Here is a 21,439-nt window from a genome sequence, read left to right as displayed (position 1 = left end):
TTGAATACATTCAATGAGCTCGCCTCAACTGCTTCCCTGGGCAGAGAATGTCACAGATTCACAACCCTCTGGGAGAAGAAATTCCTTCTCAACTCGGTTTTAAATTGGCTCCTCCATATTTTGAGGCTGTGCCCCCGAGTTCTAGTCTCCCCGACCAGTGGAAACAACCTCTCTGCCTCTATCTTGTCTATCCCTTTCATTATTTTAAATGTTTCCAAAAGATCAGCCCTCATCCTTCTGAACTCCAACGAGTAAAGACCCAGTCTACTCAATCTATCATCATAAGGTAACCCCCTCATCTCCGGAATCAGCCTAGTGAATCGTCTCTGTAACCCCTCCAAAGCCAATATATCCTTCCTTAAGTAAGTTGACCAAAACTGCACGCAGTACTCCAGGTGCGGCCTCACCAATACCCTATACAGTTGCAGCAGGACCTCCCTGCTTTTGTACTCCATCCCTCTCGCAATGAAGGCCAACATTCCATTCGCCTTCCTGATTACCTGCTGCACCTGCAAACTAACTTTTTGGGATCCTACGGCCACACTAGTCTGAAAGTGCCCGATCTCATCTGATCTCTGAAGCTAAGCAGAGTCAGGCTTGGTTAGTACTTGGATGGGAGACTGCCTGGGAATACTAGGTGCAGTAGAATGGTGTGTCACCCAGGTCGGGTGGCACAGTTTAATGTTTTATGTTTTGTAGGTAGACTCTAAAAGAGTTTCATGCACAAGGACCCCCAGGTCCCTCTGCACTGCAGCATGTTGTAATTTCTCCCCATTCAAATAATATTCCCTTTTACTGTTTTTTTTTCCCAAGGTGGATGACCTCACATTTTCCGACATTATATTCCATCTGCCAAACCTTAGCCCATTCGCTTAACCTATCTAAATCTCTTTGCAGCCTCTCTGTGTCCTCTACACAACTCGCTTTCCCACTAATCTTTGTGTCATCTGCAAATTTTGTTACACTACACTCTGTCCCCTCTTCCAGGTCATCTATGTATATTGCAAACAGTTGTGGTCCCAGCACCGATCCCTGTGGCACACCACTAACCACTGATTTCCAACCGGAAAAGGACCCATTTATCCCGACTCTCTGCTTTCTGTTCGCCAGCCAATTCTCGATCCATGCTAATACATTTCCTCTGACTCCGCGTATCTTTATCTTCTGCAGTAACCTTTTGTGTGGCACCTTATCGAATGCCTTTTGGAAATCTAAATACACCACATCCATCGGTACACCTCTAACTACCATGCTCGTTATATCCTCAAAGAATTCCCGTAAATTAGTTACACATGATTTCCCCTTCATGAATCCATGTTGCGTTTGCTTGATTGCACTATTCCTATCTAGATGTCCTGCTAGTTCTTCCTTAATGATAGCTTCAAGCATTTTCCCCACTACAGATGTTAAACTAACCGACCTATAGTTACCTGCCTTTTATCTGCCCCCTTTTTTAAACAGAGGCGTTACATTAGCTGCTTTCCAATCCGATGGCACCTCCCCAGAGTCCAGAGAATTTTGGTAGATTATAACGAATGCATCTCTTTTAATACCCTGGGATGCATTTCATCAGGACCAGGGGACTTGTCTACCTTGAGTCCCATTAGCCTGTCCAGCACTACCCACCTAGTGATAGTGATTATCTCAAGGTCCTCCCTTCCTGAAAACCAAAGCAAAATAATTGCTTAGGGTCACCACCATTTCCACATTTCCCATTATTAAATCCCCCTTCTCATCTTCTGAGGGACCAACATTTACTTTAGTCACTTTCTTCCGTTTTATATATCGGTAAAAGCTTTTACTATCTGTTTTTATGTTTTGCGCAAGTTTACTTTTATAATCTATCTTTCCTTTCTTTATTGCTTTCTTAGTCATTCTTTGCTGTCGTTTAAAATGTTCTCAATCTTCTAGTTTCCCACTAACCTTGGCCACCTTATACGCATTGGTTTTTAATTTGGCGGCCAGTGCCTCTGCCGCCGAGAAGGAGAGCTCCCGCCCACTGCCGCCCAGATTGGCGGTGTAAGTCCCTTGTTTGCCGACCTTCGAGGGACCTGGGTGATGAAAACCCCGCCCAAAGAACCGTCAGGGACCCCGGCGGCCATCGGCGGTCCTTTGGGCGTGCGGGGGCCTTCACTAATTTCAGGCCCTAACTCTGTTGCTCTCCCCACAGGGGCTGCCTGTCTCGGAGTATTCCCAGTGTTTTTTTTGTCTATAATTGGAATGGATCCTGAAGCAGACACAGCACGGAGAGAGCTGCCCTGTGTGTCGCATGTGCAATGAGTGCAGCCCGGGTCTGAGTGGCTACAAGCTGACAACACAAAGTTTCGATGAGAAAGCTGACTGCCCCTGGTCGGGGAAGTACCTGTGTGGCCAGGATGCCGTGCTGGATACCAGTGTTGTGTGTCCCGGTCCCAATCACCCCACCAGCTGCAACATCCGACACGGCGCCAATACTGAAAGAGCAATGAGGCACATCGTTAGCAGAAATACATACTAATTAGATCAGGCCCCGATCGCACAGGGGTTAGGAGGACAGGTTGTAGAAACAAGGCTTCTATTCCATTGAGTTTGGAAGTTCGAGGGCTGACCTAATCGAGGTGTTTAAAAAGTTTAAAAGGTTCGATAGGGAAGATACAGAGAAACTATTTCCTCTTGTGGGGGGAGTGCAGAACAAGGAGACAGAACCTTAAAATTAGAGCCAGGCCGTTCAGGGGGTGATGTGAAGAGGCACTTCTTCACACAAAGGGCAGTGGAAATCTGAAATCTCTCTCTCCACCAAAAGGCTGTGAATACTAGGGGTCAAGACTGAGATCGCACACTCTCACACACACACGCACGTGCACACTCTCACACACACTCTCACACACACACGCACGTGCACACTCTCACACACACACGCACGTGCACACTCTCACACACACTCTCACACACACACGCACGTGCACACTCTCACACATACTCTCACACACACACGCACGTGCACACTCCCACACACACTCTCACACACACACGCACGTGCACACTCTCACACACACTCTCACACACACACGCACGTGCACACTCTCACACACACACGCACGTGCACACTCTCACACACACTCTCACACACACACGCACGTGCACACTCTCACACATACTCTCACACACACACGCACGTGCACACTCCCACACACACTCTCACACACACACGCACGTGCACACTCTCACACACACTCTCACACACACACGCACGTGCACACTCTCACACATACTCTCACACACACACGCACGTGCACACTCTCACACACACTCTCACACACACACGCACACACTCTCACACACACTCTCACACACACTCTCACACACACACGCACACACACTCTCACACACACTCTCTCACACACACTCTCACACACACACGCACGTGCACACTCTCACACACACTCTCACACGCACACACGCTCACATACACTCTCACACACACTCTCACACACACACACGCTCACACACACTCTCACACACACTCTCACACACACACGCACACACTCTCACACACACTCTCACACACACTCTCACACACACACGCACGTGCACACTCTCACACACACTCTCACACACACTCTCACACACACACGCACGTGCACACTCTCACACACACTCTCACACACACTCTCACACACTCTCACACACACTCTCACACACACTCTCACACACACACTCTCGCGCACACCCAAACGCACATACACCCAAACGCACACACACACCCAAACGCACACCCAAACGCACACACACACCCAAACACACACACAAACGCACACACACACCCAAACGCACTCCCAAACGCACACACACCCAAACGCACACCCAAACGCACACACACACCCAAACGCACACCCAAACCCAAACGCACCCACACACCCAAATGCGCACACACACCCAAACGCACACACACACCCAAACATACGCATTCACGTGTATCTATACACACACCCACACACATATGCACTCACACGCATGCTCACACCCAGACCCACACACACCCACACATTCTCAGTACGACTGCACAACACTGAACACAACGAAAGTACAATAAAGGTGTCTCTGTGCCTGAGGTACATTGTAAAGTGAGACTGAGTTCAGGCACTCGGCCCAAGCTCTCGCCCCGATCAGCCTCACCCACTCCCGCAGATCAACGGAGCCGATTTGTGCTCTGCAATCCTCCCTGTTTATGTGGAAACATGATGTACTACATATTTATGAAGATTGGTTAGTGCCCGGGGATTAAATTAAATCTAAGGATGAGCAGAAATCAAAGCTTGTCAGTTCTCGTTTCAGATCCTGTTCGAAACCACTTTGTGCTGTTTTATTAGACGGGCAGTTAAATAGATTGAGAGCCGATACTACAAAGGTTAGCAGCAAGGCTCCCAGTGACCCCCGAGCTCCCAGTGACTTCCGAGCTCCCAGTGACCCCCGAGCTCCCAGTGACCCCCGAGCTCCCAGTGACCCCCGAGCTCCCAGTGACCCCGAGCTCCCAGTAACCCCGAGCTCCCAGTAACCCCGAGCTCCCAGTGACCCCGAGCTCCCAGTGACCCCGAGCTCCCAGTAACCCCGAGCTCCCAGTGACCCTGAGCTCCCACTGACCCCGAGCTCCCAGTGACCCCAAGCTCCCAGTGACCCCGAGCTCCCAGTGACCCTGAGCTCCCACTGACCCCGAGCTCCCAGTGACCCCGAGCTCCCAGTAACCCCGAGCTCCCAGTGACCCTGAGCTCCCACTAATCCCAAGCTCCCAGTGACCCCGAGCTCCCAGTGACCCCGATTAACCCCGAGCTCCCGGTGACCCCGAGCTCCCAGTGACCCCGATTAACCCCGAGCTCCCAGTGACCCCGATTAACCCCGAGCTCCCAGTGACCCTGAGCACCCACTGACCCCGAGCTCCCAGTGACCCCGAGCTCCCAGTAATCCTGAGCTCCCAGTGACCCCAATTAACCCCGAGCTCCCGGTGACCCCGATTAACCCCGAGCTCCCACTGACCCCGAGCTCCCAGTGACCCCCGAGCTCCCAGTGACCCCGAGCTCCCAGTGACCCCGAGCTCCCAGTAACCCCGAGCTCCCAGTGACCCTGAGCTCCCACTGACCCCGAGCTCCCAGTGACCCCGAGCTCCCAGTAACCCCGAGCTCCCAGTGACCCCAATTAACCCCGAGCTCCCGGTGACCCCGATTAACCCCGAGCTCCCACTGACCCCGAGCTCCCAGTGACCCCCGAGCTCCCAGTGACCCCGAGCTCCCAGTGACCCCGAGCTCCCAGTAACCCCGAGCTCCCAGTGACCCCGAGCTCCCAGTAACCCTGAGCTCCCAGTGACCCTGAGCTCCCAGTGACCCCGAGCTCCCAGTGACCCCGAGCTCCCAGTGACCCTGAGCTCCCACTGACCCCGAGCTCCCAGTGACCCCGAGCTCCCAGTAACCCCGAGCTCCCAGTGACCCCGATTAACCCCGAGCTCCCGGTGACCCCGATTAACCCCGAGCTCCCAGTGACCCCGAGCTCCCAGTAACCCCGAGCTCCCAGTGACCCCAGTAACCCTGAGCCCCGGGTGACCCTGATTAACCCCGAGCTTCCAGTGACCCCAGGCTCCCGGTGACCCCAAGCTCCCAGTAACCCCGAGCTCCCGGTGACCCCGATTAACCCCGAGCTCCCAGTGACCCTGAGCTCCCAGTGACCCTGGTAACCACGAACTCCGGGTGACCCCGATTAACTCCGAGCTCCCAGTGACCCCGAGCTCCCAGCATCCTTGCTGTGGGGAAGTTGTCGCCCACTTTTCCCCAGGGCACTTATATCTCCGTCTGCATTCACCCCACGCCCGATCTGTTCCCCTCTCCACACCCTCCAGGGATTAGCTCTGCTGGGCCACAAAGGCTCTCTCCAGGTATCTTGCTCCAGCGGCCATGGTTCAGGGCAAGCCCCGGTGGCTATTCGACAATGGACGGCACCACAGATGAGTCCCAGTTGTGTGCTTCTGCTCACTGTTGTTGGTGGATGTAATGTATTTGCTTCATGGGTTCTTTGCTTAAGAATTCATAGCAACACATTGCTATTAAGAACTAGTTGGGTTTTTTAACAAAGATTTAACAATCACACTACACATTACCGTTCGTCCACCAGGCTCATAACTGCATACCTCATCGTGGCTCCCCCTAACCCAACTGGTTGGGGTTTTATTGAGCCTTGTGAACATCACGTGACTGGCTAAGCTACTCCCAACTCAAAAGCTCCACAAACCAGTGAGCATACTCACCAGTACATACATTACAAGCAGGAAGCTGGCTGATCTTCCTCCCCCTCGCTCTGCCCATCCATTTCTCGACGCACCCATCCCTCCCCACTCTCCCTAACCCTCCCCCTTCCCATCCATCTCTCCAACTACCCATCCCTCCCCACTCTCCTTACCCCTGGCTCTGACCATCCATCTCTCCACCCCTCCCCACCCCCCCTCCTCCCCGGGCTGGACAACATTCACCGCTCACATTTAGTCTCAGTGCTGAGTTTGCCGATCCCAGGAGGCACTGCTCTCAGCCTGTGTGTGTCTCCTGGGCTGGGGGGACAATCTGGAGGGGTAGGTGTGGGGAGTGCTGGGGGTGGGGGTAGATGCTGGGGGGAGCGCTGGGGAGGGTGGGTGGGGGAAGCACTGGGGTTGGGGGGAGACTATCGGGAGGGGTGGGTCGGGGGAGTGCTGGGGGGGGAGAGACTATCGGGAGGGGTGGGTCGGGGGAGCGCTGGGGGGGGAGAGACTATCGGGAGGGGTGGGTCGGGGGAGCGCTGTGCAGGGGGGTGGGGCTGGAGGGGAGCGCTGGTTGGTAGCGGCCCGTAGGTTGAATGTAGACCTGGGAGCACAGCTCCTGCACCTTAAGTCAGCGAAAATAAACAAAGTGCCCTCAGAGTCAATCTGCCCCCCGCCCTCCGGCCCATCGATAACTCCCCGGACAGACTGTGGCTCTGTTGGAACAGGGTGTGTTCTGATTAAATGACTCGTGATGTTGTACGGATCTTGCAGCAAGCAGACTATAAAATATTAACTGTTGTTTAATAACCTCGCTGTAAAATATTGATAGGTGGTGAATGAAGAGTTTTGTTGTGGCTGTGATAATTGATTAGTGATATTTCACTGGGGCTGTCACCTCGGCAGGGTAGCCTGGGCTTTAATCATGTCGCTCAATGTGCGACACATATTCACACACACTGCGACGAACTATCCTGCTGCCACAAGCTCATTAATCAGCAGGATTTCCGTCAGGCCGGCATGACAGGACGACAAGCAATTCATACATTATGGATCAGGCCTGTGTTCAGTTTGATCGAGGCAAAACGTGTCGCTGAGAATGTTGTTTGAACCCCAGCCTCTCACCTCAGGGATGCAGGGATGAACGCAGGCCCCTTCCCGTTCCCTCAAACAGGGTGGGAGGCCCATGCCTGGTCCAATCGTGGGCGTCAGTCGAGGACAGTCTCAGGGTCAGGCGGGAGTAAACCAGGACACAGACCGGCTCCCTGCGGAGTAACCATCAGCTCACATCAAATTGATCAATGGCTCAGGGCAATAGCGAGTTATCTCGCCACAAGGGGGTAGTAGGGGCAGCCAGTTGTGTGGGTGGCAGGAGAAGGTTACAGGGGTACACACACAGACTACGTGCGGGGGTAAAACCGTGTCAGGTGGAGCCCAATCTGGGGATGTGTGAGGTCACCCACTTTGGACACAGGAAAGACAAAGCAGAATACCTTCTAAATGGCGGGAGACTAGAAAGAGGAGCAGGAAGATTTGGGTGTCCACATACACAAATCATTAAAAGTTAGTCCACGTGTACAATAAACAATCAAACGGGCGAATTAGGGTTGTATTCACTAGAATTTAGAAGGTTAAGGGGTGATCTGATTGAAGTTTCCAGGATATTAAGGGGAACAGATAGGGGAGACAGAGAGAAACTATTCCCGCTGGTTGGGGAGTCTAGGACTAGGGGGCATAGTCTAGAAATTAGAGCCAGACCTTTCAGAAGTGAAATTAGGAAACATTTCTACACACAAAGGGAGGTAGAAGTTTGGAACTCTCTTCCGCAAACAGCAACTGGTCCGAGATCAGTTGTTACTTTTAACTCTGAGATTGCTAGCTTTTTGTTAACAGTGTATGGAGTTAGATCACAGATCAGCCACAATCTCATTGAAGGGTGGAACAAGGCTCGAGGGGCCAAATGGCCTCCTCCTGCTCCGATGAATGGAATGTTGGCCTTTATCTCGAGGGGACCGGAATATAAAAAGGAGGAAGTGATGCATGTCAGTTGTACAGAGCCATGGTCAGACCCCACCTGGAGTAATTGCGTCCAGTTCTGGGCCCCGCCCCTCAGGGAGGGTATATTGGTGTTGGAGGGGGGGGCAGTGCAGATTCACCAGGATGATACAGGAGGCTAAAAAGGTGAAATGATGAGATCAGGTGGCACAGACTGGACTTGTATTCCCGTGAGTTTCCAAGGTTGGGGAGGGGGGATGTGAGCAAGGACTGGGACTAGGTTGAATTACCATGCTGTGACCTGGTTGGTCAGCACAGCTCTCTGTCCCTCCGGTACTGTTACCCCTCAGCCTGGCACAGTGGGTACAGCTCTCTGTCCCTCTGGTACTGTTACCCCTCAGCCTGGCACAGTGCGGATAGTGGGGGCAGCTCTCTGTCCCTCTGGTACCGTTACCCCTCAGCCTGGCACAGTGCGGACAGTGGGGGCAGCTCTCTGTCCCTCTGGTACCGTTACCCCTCAGCCTGGCACAGTGCGGATAGTGGGGGCAGCTCTCTGTCCCTCCGGTACCGTTACCCCTCAGCCTGGCACAGTGCGGATAGTGGGGGCAGCTCTCTGTCCCTCTGGTACTGTTACCCCTCAGCCTGGCACAGTGGGTACAGCTCTCTGTCCCTCTGGTACTGTTACCCCTCAGCCTGGCACAGTGGGTACAGTGGGAGCAGCTCTCTGTCCCTCTGGTACTGTTACCCCTCAGCCTGGCACAGTGCGAATAGTGGGGGCAGCTCTCTGTCCCTCCGGTACCGTTACCCCTCAGCCTGGCACAGTGTGGATAGTGGGAGCAGCTCTCTGTCCCTCCGGTACCGTTACCCCTCAGCCTGGCACAGTGGGAGCAGCTCTCTGTCCCTCCGGTACCGTTACCCCTCAGCCTGGCACAGTGTGGACAGTGGGAGCAGCTCTCTGTCCCTCCGGTACCGTTACCCCTCAGCCTGGCACAGTGGGAGCAGCTCTCTGTCCCTCCGGTACCGTTACCCCTCAGCCTGGCACAGTGGGTACAGTGGGAGCAGCTCTCTGTCCCTCTGGTACTGTTACCCCTCAGCCTGGCACAGTGGGTACAGTGGGGGCAGCTCTCTGTCCCTCTGGTACCGTTACCCCTCAGCCTGGCACAGTGCGGATAGTGGGGGCAGCTCTCTGTCCCTCTGGTACCGTTACCCCTCAGCCTGGCACAGTGCGGATAGTGGGGGCAGCTCTCTGTCCCTCCGGTACCGTTACCCCTCAGCCTGGCACAGTGCGGATAGTGGGGGCAGCTCTCTGTCCCTCTGGTACTGTTACCCCTCAGCCTGGCACAGTGGGTACAGCTCTCTGTCCCTCCGGTACCGTTACCCCTCAGCCTGGCACAGTGTGGACAGTGGGAGCAGCTCTCTGTCCCTCCGGTACCGTTACCCCTCAGCCTGGCACAGTGCGGATAGTGGGGGCAGCTCTCTGTCCCTCTGGTACTGTTACCCCTCAGCCTGGCACAGTGCGGATAGTGGGGGCAGCTCTCTGTCCCTCTGGTACCGTTACCCCTCAGCCTGGCACAGTGGGTACAGTGGGAGCAGCTCTCTGTCCCTCCGGTACTGTTACCCCCCAGCCTGGCACAGTGGGAGCAGCTCTCTGTCCCTCCGGTACCGTTACCCCTCAGCCTGGCACAGTGGGTACAGTGGGAGCAGCTCTCTGTCCCTCCGGTACTGTTACCACTCAGCCTGGCACAGTGGGTACAGTGGGAGCAGCTCTCTGTCCCTCCGGTACTGTTACCACTCAGCCTGGCACAGTGCGGATAGTGGGGGCAGCTCTCTGTCCCTCTGGTACTGTTACCCCTCAGCCTGGCACAGTGCGGACAGTGGGGGCAGCTCTCTGTCCCTCTGGTACCGTTACCCCTCAGCCTGGCACAGTGCGGACAGTGGGGGCAGCTCTCTGTCCCTCTGGTACCGTTACCCCTCAGCCTGGCACAGTGCGGACAGTGGGGGCAGCTCTCTGTCCCTCCGGTACCGTTACCCCTCAGCCTGGCACAGTGGGTACAGTGGGAGCAGCTCTCTGTCCCTCTGGTACCGTTACCCCTCGGCCTGGCACAGTGCGGATAGTGGGGGCAGCTCTCTGTCCCTCTGGTACTGTTACCCCTCAGCCTGGCACAGTGCGGATAGTGGGGGCAGCTCTCTGTCCCTCTGGTACCGTTACCCCTCAGCCTGGCACAGTGGGTACAGTGGGAGCAGCTCTCTGTCCCTCCGGTACTGTTACCCCTCAGCCTGGCACAGTGGGAGCAGCTCTCTGTCCCTCCGGTACCGTTACCCCTCAGCCTGGCACAGTGGGTACAGTGGGAGCAGCTCTCTGTCCCTCCGGTACTGTTACCACTCAGCCTGGCACAGTGGGTACAGTGGGAGCAGCTCTCTGTCCCTCCGGTACTGTTACCACTCAGCCTGGCACAGTGCGGATAGTGGGGGCAGCTCTCTGTCCCTCTGGTACTGTTACCCCTCAGCCTGGCACAGTGCGGACAGTGGGGGCAGCTCTCTGTCCCTCTGGTACCGTTACCCCTCAGCCTGGCACAGTGCGGACAGTGGGGGCAGCTCTCTGTCCCTCTGGTACCGTTACCCCTCAGCCTGGCACAGTGCGGACAGTGGGGGCAGCTCTCTGTCCCTCCGGTACTGTTACCCCTCGGCCTGGCACAGTGCGGACACTGGGAGATACCGGGGAGAATTCTTTGCGCTGTGGTACTCCGTGGTTTATACACTCACTTGGACAGAGCCAATCCCAGCGATGCCAGCTCTTCATTCAGATCCGTCAGCAGCATCCCTGCCTCGACTGTCACTTGCTGCTTCTCCTTGTCTACCTGCAAAGGGAGAAGGAACATCAATCAGGGCTCTCATGCTATGGCCTTGCATGGGGCAGCCAATGGAAAGGGGGCCAGAGTACTTCCAGGTCAAAGGGCAGATAGGGGCCAGGCTCTGGCCTACATTCTCCTGCAGTATCGGGGCAGCGGGAATGGAATGGTGCGTTGCTCCACCGAATCTCACCCCTAACAACTCCCGCCATACCCACCTCAGTAGGTGGGTCAGAGCTCTCATCTTTCTGTCCAAGCTCTGCCCGCTGTACCTAAACAACCTTTTAATGTCGCCCGGACATCAGCTGTCTGCTTTCCCAAGAGGCACAGGCCCAAATAGCACCCAACTTGATCTTGGCCTATATGTGACTCCAGTCGCACACCTAACTGTCCCCTGAAGAGGCCTAGCAAGACACTCAGTTGTACCGAACCGTCGCAAAGAACAACAAGACCACACGGACTGCAGGAATCAAGAAAGACTTGGATTTATATAGCACCTTTCAGGACCACCAGACACGCCAAAGCGCTTTACAGCCAATGAAGTACTTTTGGAGTGTAGTCACTATTGTAATGTGGGAAACGCAGCGGCCAATTTGCGCACAGCAAGCTCCCACAAACAGCAATGCGATAATGGCCAGAAAATCTGTTTTTGTTGTGTTGATTGAGGGATAAACATTGACCAGGACACCGGGGGATAACTCCCCCTGCTCTTCTTCGAAATAGTGCCGTGGGATCTTTTACATCCACCTGAGAGAGCAGACGGGGCCTCGGTTTAACGTCTCATCCGAAAGACGGCACCTCCGACAGTGCGGCGCTCCCTCAGCACTGCTCTGGGAGTGTCGGCCGAGATTGATGTGCTCAAGTTCCTGGAGTGAGACTCGAATCCACGACCTTCTGACTCAGAGGCGAGGGTGCTGCCCACTGAGCCACAGCTGACACTGAAGGAGGCCCACCTCCACTGCCTCAGGGCAGCAAGGGGTGGGCAATAAATGCCAACCTTTACAGTGACTCCCACCGCTCTGGTTACTCCCTCTCCAACAAGTTTTCAAATCCAATTTTCTACCCTACCCTGCATTGCATGCTCCTTAATTTTCTCCAATAGTTTCTGGTACAGTCCCTGGCCAAGGGCTTGCTGTAAGCTCAGGGCAGAGCCTGAAAGCTCAGGGATTGGTGCCCTGTGGCATGACACTCAGACATGCTTCTCTGAGTTGCTCCTTGTGGTCCCGGCAGCTGTTGAGACATGGCAGAATCTGCATTTCTACACTCCTGACCCCTCCCCCCCCCCCCAAGGTCCGGTACAGGTGTTGGGAGTCCACCTTCAGTATTATACAATGAACCCGAGGAAGGGGTCTGTGTGGGGTTAAAGCAGGTACCCGGGGGGGGAGAGGAGGGTGAGGGAGGGGGATGTCCACCTTGATTCACTTCCATCGGGAACACCACTGTGGACAGAAATCCAGTCCCCTGACTCTGGGACAGTGCGGGCCAACCTCTCAAATGTAAACTCACTAAAGGGTTCTCCTGAAGATTGAACTCTCTTCCACAATCACTCATTGTGATCCAAGACAGATGATATAGAATCTACAAAACAGAAACAGGCCATTTGTCCTGGCCCATGCTCCACACGAGCCTCCCCCACCCTTCTTCATCTAGCTCCATCACCATGTCCTTCGATTCCTTTCTCCCCTATGCACTTATCCAGCTTCCCCTTAAATGTATCTGTGCTATTCACTTCAAGCACTCCCTGTGGCAGCGAGTTCCACATTCTCACCACTCTCTGAGTAAAGAAGCTTCTCCTGAATTCCCGATTGGATTTATTAATTAATGACCATCTTATATTTATAAGAAATAGGAGCAGGAGTAGGCCATTTGGCCCCTCGAGCCTGCTCCGCCATTTAATACGATCATGGCTGATCTGATCATGGACTCAGCTCCACTTCCCTGCCCGCTCCCCATAACACCTTATCTCCTTATCATTTATGGCCCCTAGTTTTTGTCTCCCCCACAAGTGGAAACAGCTTCTGTACGTCTACTCTATCAAACCCTTTCATAATGTTAAGGACCTCTATCAGGTCATCCCTCAGCCTTCGCTTTCCTGAGAGAAAACAACCCCGGCCTGTTCAGTCTTTCCGGAGAGGTTTAACCTCTCAGTTCTGATATCATCCTTGCAAATCTGTTTTGTGCCTTTCCTAGTGCCTCTACATCCTTGTCTACATGGAGCCCAGTGTGTGATCAGTGCAGTCCGAGTGTGGTTTAAGCAAGGCTGCTTATAGTGAATGTTCTGGGGCAGCACAGTGATGTTCCATGTTGGGGCCACAGAGCATTGAGGCTTGTGTTAATCCCCAGCTGGATTGCAATGTTGTGACAGGCCACCCTCTCGCCCCAGCGCAGGCTCGGAGCAGGTCACACGGGGACTGTTCCCGGAGTAACCCAGGGCGATGTGGGCAGCAACGTCGAGGGGGTTCCTGTTCAAAGCTGTCGACACAACATTACCTGCAGCAGCCTGTGGAGCTTGTTGAGCCTGATGAGGTAATCGTCAGTACAGGCAATGTCAGAGGGCGAGTGTCCACGGCCCACGATCTTCACCCGCTTACTCCGCTGTTGGGCAAGCTCCAGAACCTGCGGGACGCGGAACATACAATCAGCTGTCTGACAATCAAGCACTTCCGAGTCAGGCGCTGTCTGCCTAGGAACATGGTCCGAACCTGCGGCCACCATCTTGGGGTGGGGTCACTGGGAGCCTGTCCAGGGTCACCGGGTTAGCATCCGGGATCGCTGGGGGAGCATCCGGGGTGACCCGGAGAGAGTCCAGGGTCACTGGGAGAGTCCGGGGTCACTGGGAGAGAGTCCGGGTTTACTGGGAAAGAGTCCGGGGTCACTGGGAGAGAGTCGGGGGTCACTGAGAGAGTCCGGGGTCACTGGGAGAGAGTCCGGGGTCACTGGGAGAGAGTCCAGGGTCACTGGGAGAGAGTCCGAGGTCACTGGGGGAGTGTCCGGGGTCACTGGGAGAGTCCGGGATCACTGGGAGAGAGTCCGGGGTCACTGAGAGAGAGTCCGCGGTCACTGGGAGAGAGTCCGGGGTCACTGGGAGAGTACGGGGTCACTGGGAGAGTCCGGGATCACTGGGAGAGAGTCCGGGGTCACTGGGAGAGAGTCCGGGGTCACTGAGAGAGAGTCCGGGATCACTGGGAGAGTCCGGGGTCACTGGGAGAGTGCGGGGTCACTGGGAGAGAGTCCGGGGTCACTGAGAGAGTCCGAGATCACTGGGAAAGTCCGGGGTCACTGGGAGAGTCCGGGGTCACTGGGAGAGTCCGAGGTCACTGGGAGAGAGTCGGGGGTCACTGGGAGAGTGTCCGGGGTCACTGGGAGAGTCCGGAGTCACTGGGAGCGAGTCCGGGGTCACTGGGAGAGAGTCTGGGGTCACCGGGAGAGTCCGGGGTCACTGGGAGAGTCCGGGGTCACTGGGATAGAGTCTGGGGTCACTGGGAGAGAGTCCTGGGTCACTGAGAGAGGGTCCGCGGTCACTGGGAGAGAGTCCAGGGTCACTGAGAGAGTATGGGGTCACTGGGAGAGTCCGGGCTCACTGGGAGAGAGTCCGGGGTCACTGGGAGAGTCTGGGGTCACTGGTAGAGAGTCCGGGGTCACTGGGAGAGAGTCCGGGGTCACTTGGAGAGTCTGTGGTCACTGGGAGAGAGTCCGGGGTCACTGGGAGAGTCTGTGGTCTCTGGGAGAGTGTCCGGGGTCACTGGGAGAGTCCGGGGTCACTGGGCGAGTCCGAGGTCACTGGGAGAGAGTCGGGGGTCACTGGGAGAGCGTCCGGGGTCAGTGGGAGAGTCCGGGGTCACTGGGAGCGAGTCCGGGGTCACTGGGAGAGAGTCTGGGGTCACCGGGAGAGTCCGGGGTCACTGGGAGAGTCCGGGGTCACTGGGATAGAGTCTGGGGTCACTGGGAGAGAGTCCGGGGTCACTGGGAGAGTCCGAGGTCACTGGGAGAGAGTCGGGGGTCACTGGGGGAGAGTCCGGGGTCACTGGGAGAGAGTCGGGGGTCACTGGGAGAGTCCGGGGTCACTGGGAGAGAGTCCGGGGTCACTGGGAGAGAGTCCAGGGTCACTGGGAGAGAGTCCGAGGTCACTGGGGGAGTGTCCGGGGCCACTGGGAGAGTCCGGGGTCACTGGGAGAGGAGTCCGGGGTCACTGAGAGAGAGTCCGCGGTCACTGGGAGAGAGTCCGGGGTCACTGGGAGAGTACGGGGTCACTGGGAGAGTCCGGGCTCACTGGGAGAGAGTCCGGGGTCACTGGGAGAGAGTCCGGGGTCACTGGGAGAGAGTCCGTGATCACTGGGAGAGTCCGGGGTCACTGGGAGAGTGCGGGTTCACTGGGAGAGAGTCCGGGGTCACTGAGAGAGTCCGAGGTCACTGGGAAAGTCCGGGGTCACTGGGAGAGAGTCGGGGGTCACTGGGAGAGTCCGGTTTCACTGGGAGAGAGTCCGGGGTCACTGGGAGTGTCCGGGGTCACTGGGCGAGAGTCCAAGGTCACTGGGGGAGTGTCCGGGGTCACTGGGAGAGTCGGTGGTCACTGGGAGAGAGTCCGGGGTCACTGGGAGAGAGTCCGGGGTCACTGGGAGAGTCCGGGGTCACTGGGAGAGAGTCGGGGGTCACTGGGGGAGTGTCCGGGGTTACTGGGAGTGCCTGGGGTCACTGGGAGAGTCTGGGGTCACTGGGAGAGAGTCCGGGGTCATTGGGAGAGAGTCCGGGGTCACTGGCGGAGTCCGGGGTCAGTGAGAGAGAGTCGGGGGTCACTGGGGGAGTGTCCGGGGTCACTGGGAGTGTCCAGGGTCACTGGGGGAGAGTCCGGGGTCACTGGGAGAGAGTCGAGGGTCACTGGGAGAGTCCAGGGTCACTGGGGGAGAGTCCGGGGTCACTGGGAGAGAGTCGAGGGTCACTGGGAGAGTCCGGGGTCACTGGGAGAGAGTCCGGGGTCACTGGGAGAGTCCGGGGTCACTGGGTGAGAGTCCAGGGTTACTGGGAGAGAGTCCGGGGTCACTGGGAGCGAGTCCGGGGTCACTAGGAGAGTACGGGGTCACTGGGAGAGTCCGGGCTAACTGGGAGAGTCCGGGATCACTGGGAGAGTCCGTGGACACTGGGAGTGAGTGAAGGGTCACTGTGAGTGCGTCCGGGGTCACGGGGAGTGCGTCCGGGGTCACTGGGAGAGTCTGGGGTCACCGAGAGAGAGTCCGCGGTCACTGGGAGAGAGTCCGGGGTCACTGGGAGAGAGTCGGGGGTCACTGGGGGAGTGTCCGCGGTTACTGGGAGTGCCTGGGGTCACTCTGAGAGTCTGGGGTCACTGGGAGAGAGTCCGGGGTCACTGGGAGAGAGTCCGGGGTCACTGGCGGAGTCCGGGGTCAGTGGGAGAGAGTCGGGGGTCACTGGGGGAGTGTCCGGGATCACTGGGAGAGCCCGGGGTCACTGGGGGAGAGTCCGGGGTCACTGGGATTGAGTCGAGGGTCACTGGGAGAGTCCGGGGTCACTGGGGGAGAGTCCGGGGTCACTGGGAGAGAGTCGAGGGTCACTGGGAGAGTCCGGAGTCACTGGGAGAGTCCGGGGTCACTGGGAAAGTCCGGGGTCACTGGGAGAGTCCGGGGTCACTGGGAGAGAGTCCGGGGTCACTGGGAGAGTCTGTGGTCACTGGGAAAGTCTGTGGTCACTGGGTGTGCGTCCGGGGTCACTGGGAGAGTCTGGGGTCACCGAGAGAGAGTCCGGGGTCACTCGGAGAGAGTCCGGTGTCACAGGGAGAGAGTCTGGGGTCACTGGGGGAGAGTCCGGGGTCACTGGGAGAGTCCGGGGTCACTGGGAGAGAGTCGGGGATCACTGGGGGAGTGTCCTGGGTTACTGGGAGTGCCTGGGGTCACTGGGAGAGTCTGGGGTCACTGGGAGAGAGTCCAGGGTCACTGGGAGAGAGTCCGGGGGCACTGGCGGAGTCCGGGGTCAGTAGGAGAGTCCGGGGTCACTGGGGGAGAGTCCGGGGTCACTGGGAGAGAGTCGAGGGTCACTGGGAGAGTCCGGGGTCACTGGGGGAGAGTCCGGGGTCACTGGGAGAGAGTCGAGGGTCACTGGGAGAGTCCGGAGTCACTGGGAGAGTCCGGGGTCACTGGGAAAGTCCGGGGTCACTGGGAGAGTCTGGGGTCACTGGGAGAGAGTCCGGGGTCACTGGCAGAGAGTCCGTGGTCACTGGGAGAGTCTGGGGTCACTGGGAGAAAGTCTGGGGTCACTGGGAGAGTCTGCGGTCACTCGTAGAGAGTCCGGAGTCATTGGGAGAGAGTCCGGGGTCACTGGGAGGGAGTCTGGGGTCACTGCGAGAGAGTCCGTGGTCACTGGGAGAGAGTCCGGGGTCACTGGGAGAGTCTGGGGTCACTGGTAGAGAGTCCGGAGTCATTGGGAGAGAGTCCGGGGTCACTGGGAGAGAGTCCGGGGTCACTGGGAGAGACTGGGGTCACTGGGAGAGACTGGGGTCACTGGTAGAGAGTCCGGAGTCACTGGGAGAGAGTCCGGGGTCACTGGGAGAGTCTGTGGTCACTGGGAAAGTCTGTGGTCACTGGGAGAGAGTCCGGGGTCACTGGGAGTGAGTCTGGGGTCACCGGGAGAGTCCGGGGTCACTGGGAGAGTCCGGGGTCACTGGGAGAGAGTCCGGGGTCACTGGGAGAGAGTCCGGGGTCACTGGGAGAGAGTCGGGGTCACTGGTAGAGAGTCGGGCTCACTGGGAGAGAGTCGGGGGTCACTGGGAGAGAGTCTTGGGTCACCGGGAGAGTCCGGGATCACTGGGAGAGTCCGGGGTCACTGGGAGAGAGTCCGGGGTCACTGGGAGAGAGTCGGGGTCACTGGGAGAGAGTCGGGGTCACTGGTAGAGAGTCGGGCCCACTGGGAGAGAGTCGGGGGTCACTGGGGGAGTGTCCGGGATCACTGGGATAGTCCGGGGTCACTGGGGGAGAGTCCGGTGTCACTGGGAGAGAGTCGGGGGTCACTGGGAGAGAGTACGGGGTCACTGGGAGAGTCTGGGGTCACTCGTAGAGAGTCCGGAGTCATTGGGAGAGAGTCCGGGGTCACTGGGAGGGAGTCCGTGGTCACTGGGAGAGAGTCCGGGGTCACTGGGAGAGTCTGGACTCACTGGTAGAGAGTCCGGGGTCACTGGGAAAGAGTCCGGGGTCACTGGGAGAGTCTGTGGTCACTGGGAGAGTCTGTGGTCACTGGGAGAGAGTCCGGGGTCACTGGGAAAGAGTCTGGGGTCACCGGGAGAGTCCGGGGTCACTGGGAGAGAGTCCGGGGTCACTGGGAGAGAGTCCGGGGTCACTGGGAGAGAGTCGGGGTCACTGGTAGAGAGTCGGGGTCACTGGGAGAGAGTCGGGGGTCACTGGGAGAGAGTCTTGGGTCACCGGGAGAGTCCGGGATCACTGGGAGAGTCCGGGGTCACTGGGAGAGAGTCCGGGGTCACTGGGAGAGAGTCGGGGTCACTGGTAGAGAGTCGGGCTCACTGGGAGAGAGTCGGGGGTCACTGGGGGAGTGTCCGGGGTCACTGGGAGAGTCCGGGGTCACTGCGGGAGAGTCCGTGGTCACTGGGAGAGAGTCGGGGGTCACTGGGAGAGAGTCCGGGGTCACTGGGAGAGTCTGGGGTCACTCGTAGAGAGTCCGGAGTCATTGGGAGAGAGTCCGGGGTCACTGGGAGGGAGTCTGTGGTCACTGGGAGAGAGTCCGGGGTCACTGGGAGAGTCTGGAGTCACTGGTAGAGAGTCCGGGGTCACTGGGAAAGAGTCCGGGGTCACTGGGAGAGTCTGTGGTCACTGGGAGAGTCTGTGGTCACTGGGAGAGAGTCCGGGGTCACTGGGAAAGAGTCTGGGGTCACCGGGAGAGTCCGGGATCGCTGGGAGAGTCTGGGGTCACTGGGAGAGTGTCCGGTGCCACTGGGAGAGAGTCGGGGTCACTGGTAGAGAGTCGGGGTCACTGGGAAAGAGTCGGGGTCACTGGGAGAGAGTCGGGGGTCACTGGGGGAGTGTCCGGGGTCACTGGGAGAGTCCGGGGTCACTGGGGGAGAGTCCGGGGTCACTGGGAGAGAGTCGGGGGTCACTGGGAGAGAGTCCGGGGTCACTGGAAGAGTCTGAGGTCACTCGTAGAGAGTCCGGAGTCATTGGGAGAGAGTCTGGGGTCACTGGGAGGGAGTCCGTGGTCACTGGGAGAGAGTCCGGGGTCACTGGGAGAGTCTGGAGTCACTGGTAGAGAGTCCGGGGTCACTGGGAAAGAGTCCGGGGTCACTGGGAGAGTCTGTGGTCACTGGGAGAGTCTGTGGTCACTGGGAGAGAGTCCGGGGTCACTGGGAAAGAGTCTGGGGTCACCGGGAGAGTCCGGGGTCGCTGGGAGAGTCTGGGGTCACTGGGAGAGTGTCCGGGGCCACTGGGAGAGAGTCGGGGTCACTGGTAGAGAGTCGGGGTCACTGGGAGAGAGTCGGGGGTCACTGGGGGAGTCCGGGGTCACTGGGGGAGAGTCCGGGGTCACTGGGAGAGAGTCGGGGGTCACTGGGAGAGTCCGGGGTCACTGGGTGCGAGTCCGGGGTCACTGGGAGTGTCCGGGGTCACTGGGCGAGAGTCCAGGGTCACTGGGAGAGAGTCCGCCGTCACTGGGAGCGAGTCTGGGGTCACTGGGAGAGTACGGGGTCACTGGGAGAGTCCGGGCTCACTGGGAGAGAGTCCGGGGTCACTGGGAGAGTCCGGGGTAACTGAGAGAGAGTCCGGGCTCACTGGGAGAGTCCGGGGTCACTGGGAGAGAGTCCGGGGTCACTGAGAGAGAGTCCGGGGTCACTGGGAGAGAGTCCGGGGTCACTGGGAGAGAGTCGGGGGTCACTGGGGGAGTGTACGGGGTCACTGGGAGAGTCTGGGGTCACTGGGGGAGAGTCCGGGGTCACTGGGAAAGAGTCTGGGGTCACCGGGAGAGTCCGGGGTCGCTGGGAGAGTCTGGGGTCACTGGGAGAGTGTCCGGGGCCACTGGGAGAGAGTCGGGGTCACTGGTAGAGAGTCGGGGTCACTGGGAGAGAGTCGAGGGTCACTGGGGGAGTCCGGGGTCACTGGGGGAGAGTCCGGGGTCACTGGGAGAGAGTCGGGGGTCACTGGGAGAGTCCGGGGTCACTGGGTGCGAGTCCGGGGTCACTGCGAGTGTCCGGGGTCACTGGGCGAGAGTCCAGGGTCATTGGGAGAGAGTCCGCCGTCACTGGGAGCGAGTCTGGGGTCACTGGGAGAGTACGGGGTCACTGGGAGAGTCCGGGCTCACTGGGAGAGAGTCGGGGGTCACTGGGAGAGTCCGGTGTCACTGGGAGAGAGTCCGGGGTCACTGGGAGAGTCCGGGGTCACTGGGGGAGTGTCCGGGGTCACTGGGAGAGTCGGTGGTCACTGGGAGAGAGTCCGGGGTCACAGGGAGAGAGTTCGGAGTCACTGGGAGAGAGTCCGGGGTCACTGGGAGAGTCCGGGGTCACTGGGAGAGAGTCGGGGGTCACTGGGGGAGTGTCCGGGGTTACTGGGAGTGCCTGGGGTCACTGGGAGTGTCTGGGGTCACTGGGAGAGAGTCCGGGATCACTGGGAGAGAGTCCGGGGTCACTGGCGGAGTCCGGGGTCAGTGGGAGAGAGTCGTGGGTCACTAGGGGAGTGTCCGGGGTCACTGGGAGAGTCCGGGGTCACTGGGGGAGAGTCCGGGGTCACTGGGAGAGAGTCGAGGGTCACTGGGAGAGTCCGGGGTCACTGGGTGAGAGTCGAGGGTCACTGGGAGAGTCCGGGGTCACTGGGAGAGAGTCCGGGGTCACTGGGAGAGTCCGGGGTCACTGGGTGAGAGTCCAGGGTCACTGGGAGAGAGTCCGGGGTCACTGGGAGCGAGTCCGGGGTCACTGGGAGAGTACGGGGTCACTGGGAGAGTATGGGCTAACTGGGAGAGTCCGAGGTCACTGGGAGAGTCCGTGGACACTGGGAGTGAGTGAAGGGTCACTGTGAGTGCGTCCGGGGTCACTGGGAGTGCGTCCGGGGTACCGAGAGAGAGTCCGGGGTCACTGGGAGAGAGTCCGAGGTCACAGGGAGAGAGTCTGGGGTCACTGGGAGAGAGTCCGGGGTCACTGAGAGAGTCCGGGGTCACTGGGAGAGAGTCGGGGTCACTGGGGGAGTGTCCGGGGTTACTGGGAGTGCCTGGGGTCACTGGGAGGGTCTGGGGTCACTGGGAGAGAGTCCGGGGTCACTGGGAGAGAGTCCCTGGTCACTGGCGGAGTCCGGGGTCAGTGGGAGAGAGTCGGGGGTCACTGGGGGAGTGTCCGGGGTCACTGGGAGAGTCC

The 21,439-nt window shown here is 58.3% G+C and overlaps 1 protein-coding gene and 1 pseudogene across 1 annotated transcript in view; one reads left to right on the top strand and one right to left on the bottom strand.

Moving 5' to 3' along the window:
- LOC139272911 (L-gulonolactone oxidase-like) overlaps positions 1–21,439 on the bottom strand; it is a 119,055-nt gene that overhangs the window by 65,898 nt on the left and 31,718 nt on the right. The window contains exons 4-6 of the mRNA XM_070889011.1: positions 13,585–13,710; positions 11,009–11,103; positions 2,363–2,453 (exon numbers count right to left, since the gene is read on the bottom strand). Of these exons, the coding sequence (XP_070745112.1) occupies positions 2,363–2,453; positions 11,009–11,103; positions 13,585–13,710 (312 nt within the window). The remainder of the gene's footprint in view (positions 1–2,362; positions 2,454–11,008; positions 11,104–13,584; positions 13,711–21,439) is intronic.
- On the top strand, positions 531–649 carry LOC139274257 (5S ribosomal RNA; annotated as a pseudogene).

The sequence above is a fragment of the Pristiophorus japonicus genome, chromosome 9 (assembly GCF_044704955.1).
Source record: "Pristiophorus japonicus isolate sPriJap1 chromosome 9, sPriJap1.hap1, whole genome shotgun sequence".
In the NCBI taxonomy this organism is placed as follows: domain Eukaryota; kingdom Metazoa; phylum Chordata; class Chondrichthyes; family Pristiophoridae; genus Pristiophorus; species Pristiophorus japonicus.
This window is presented reverse-complemented; position numbering and strand designations above follow the sequence as displayed.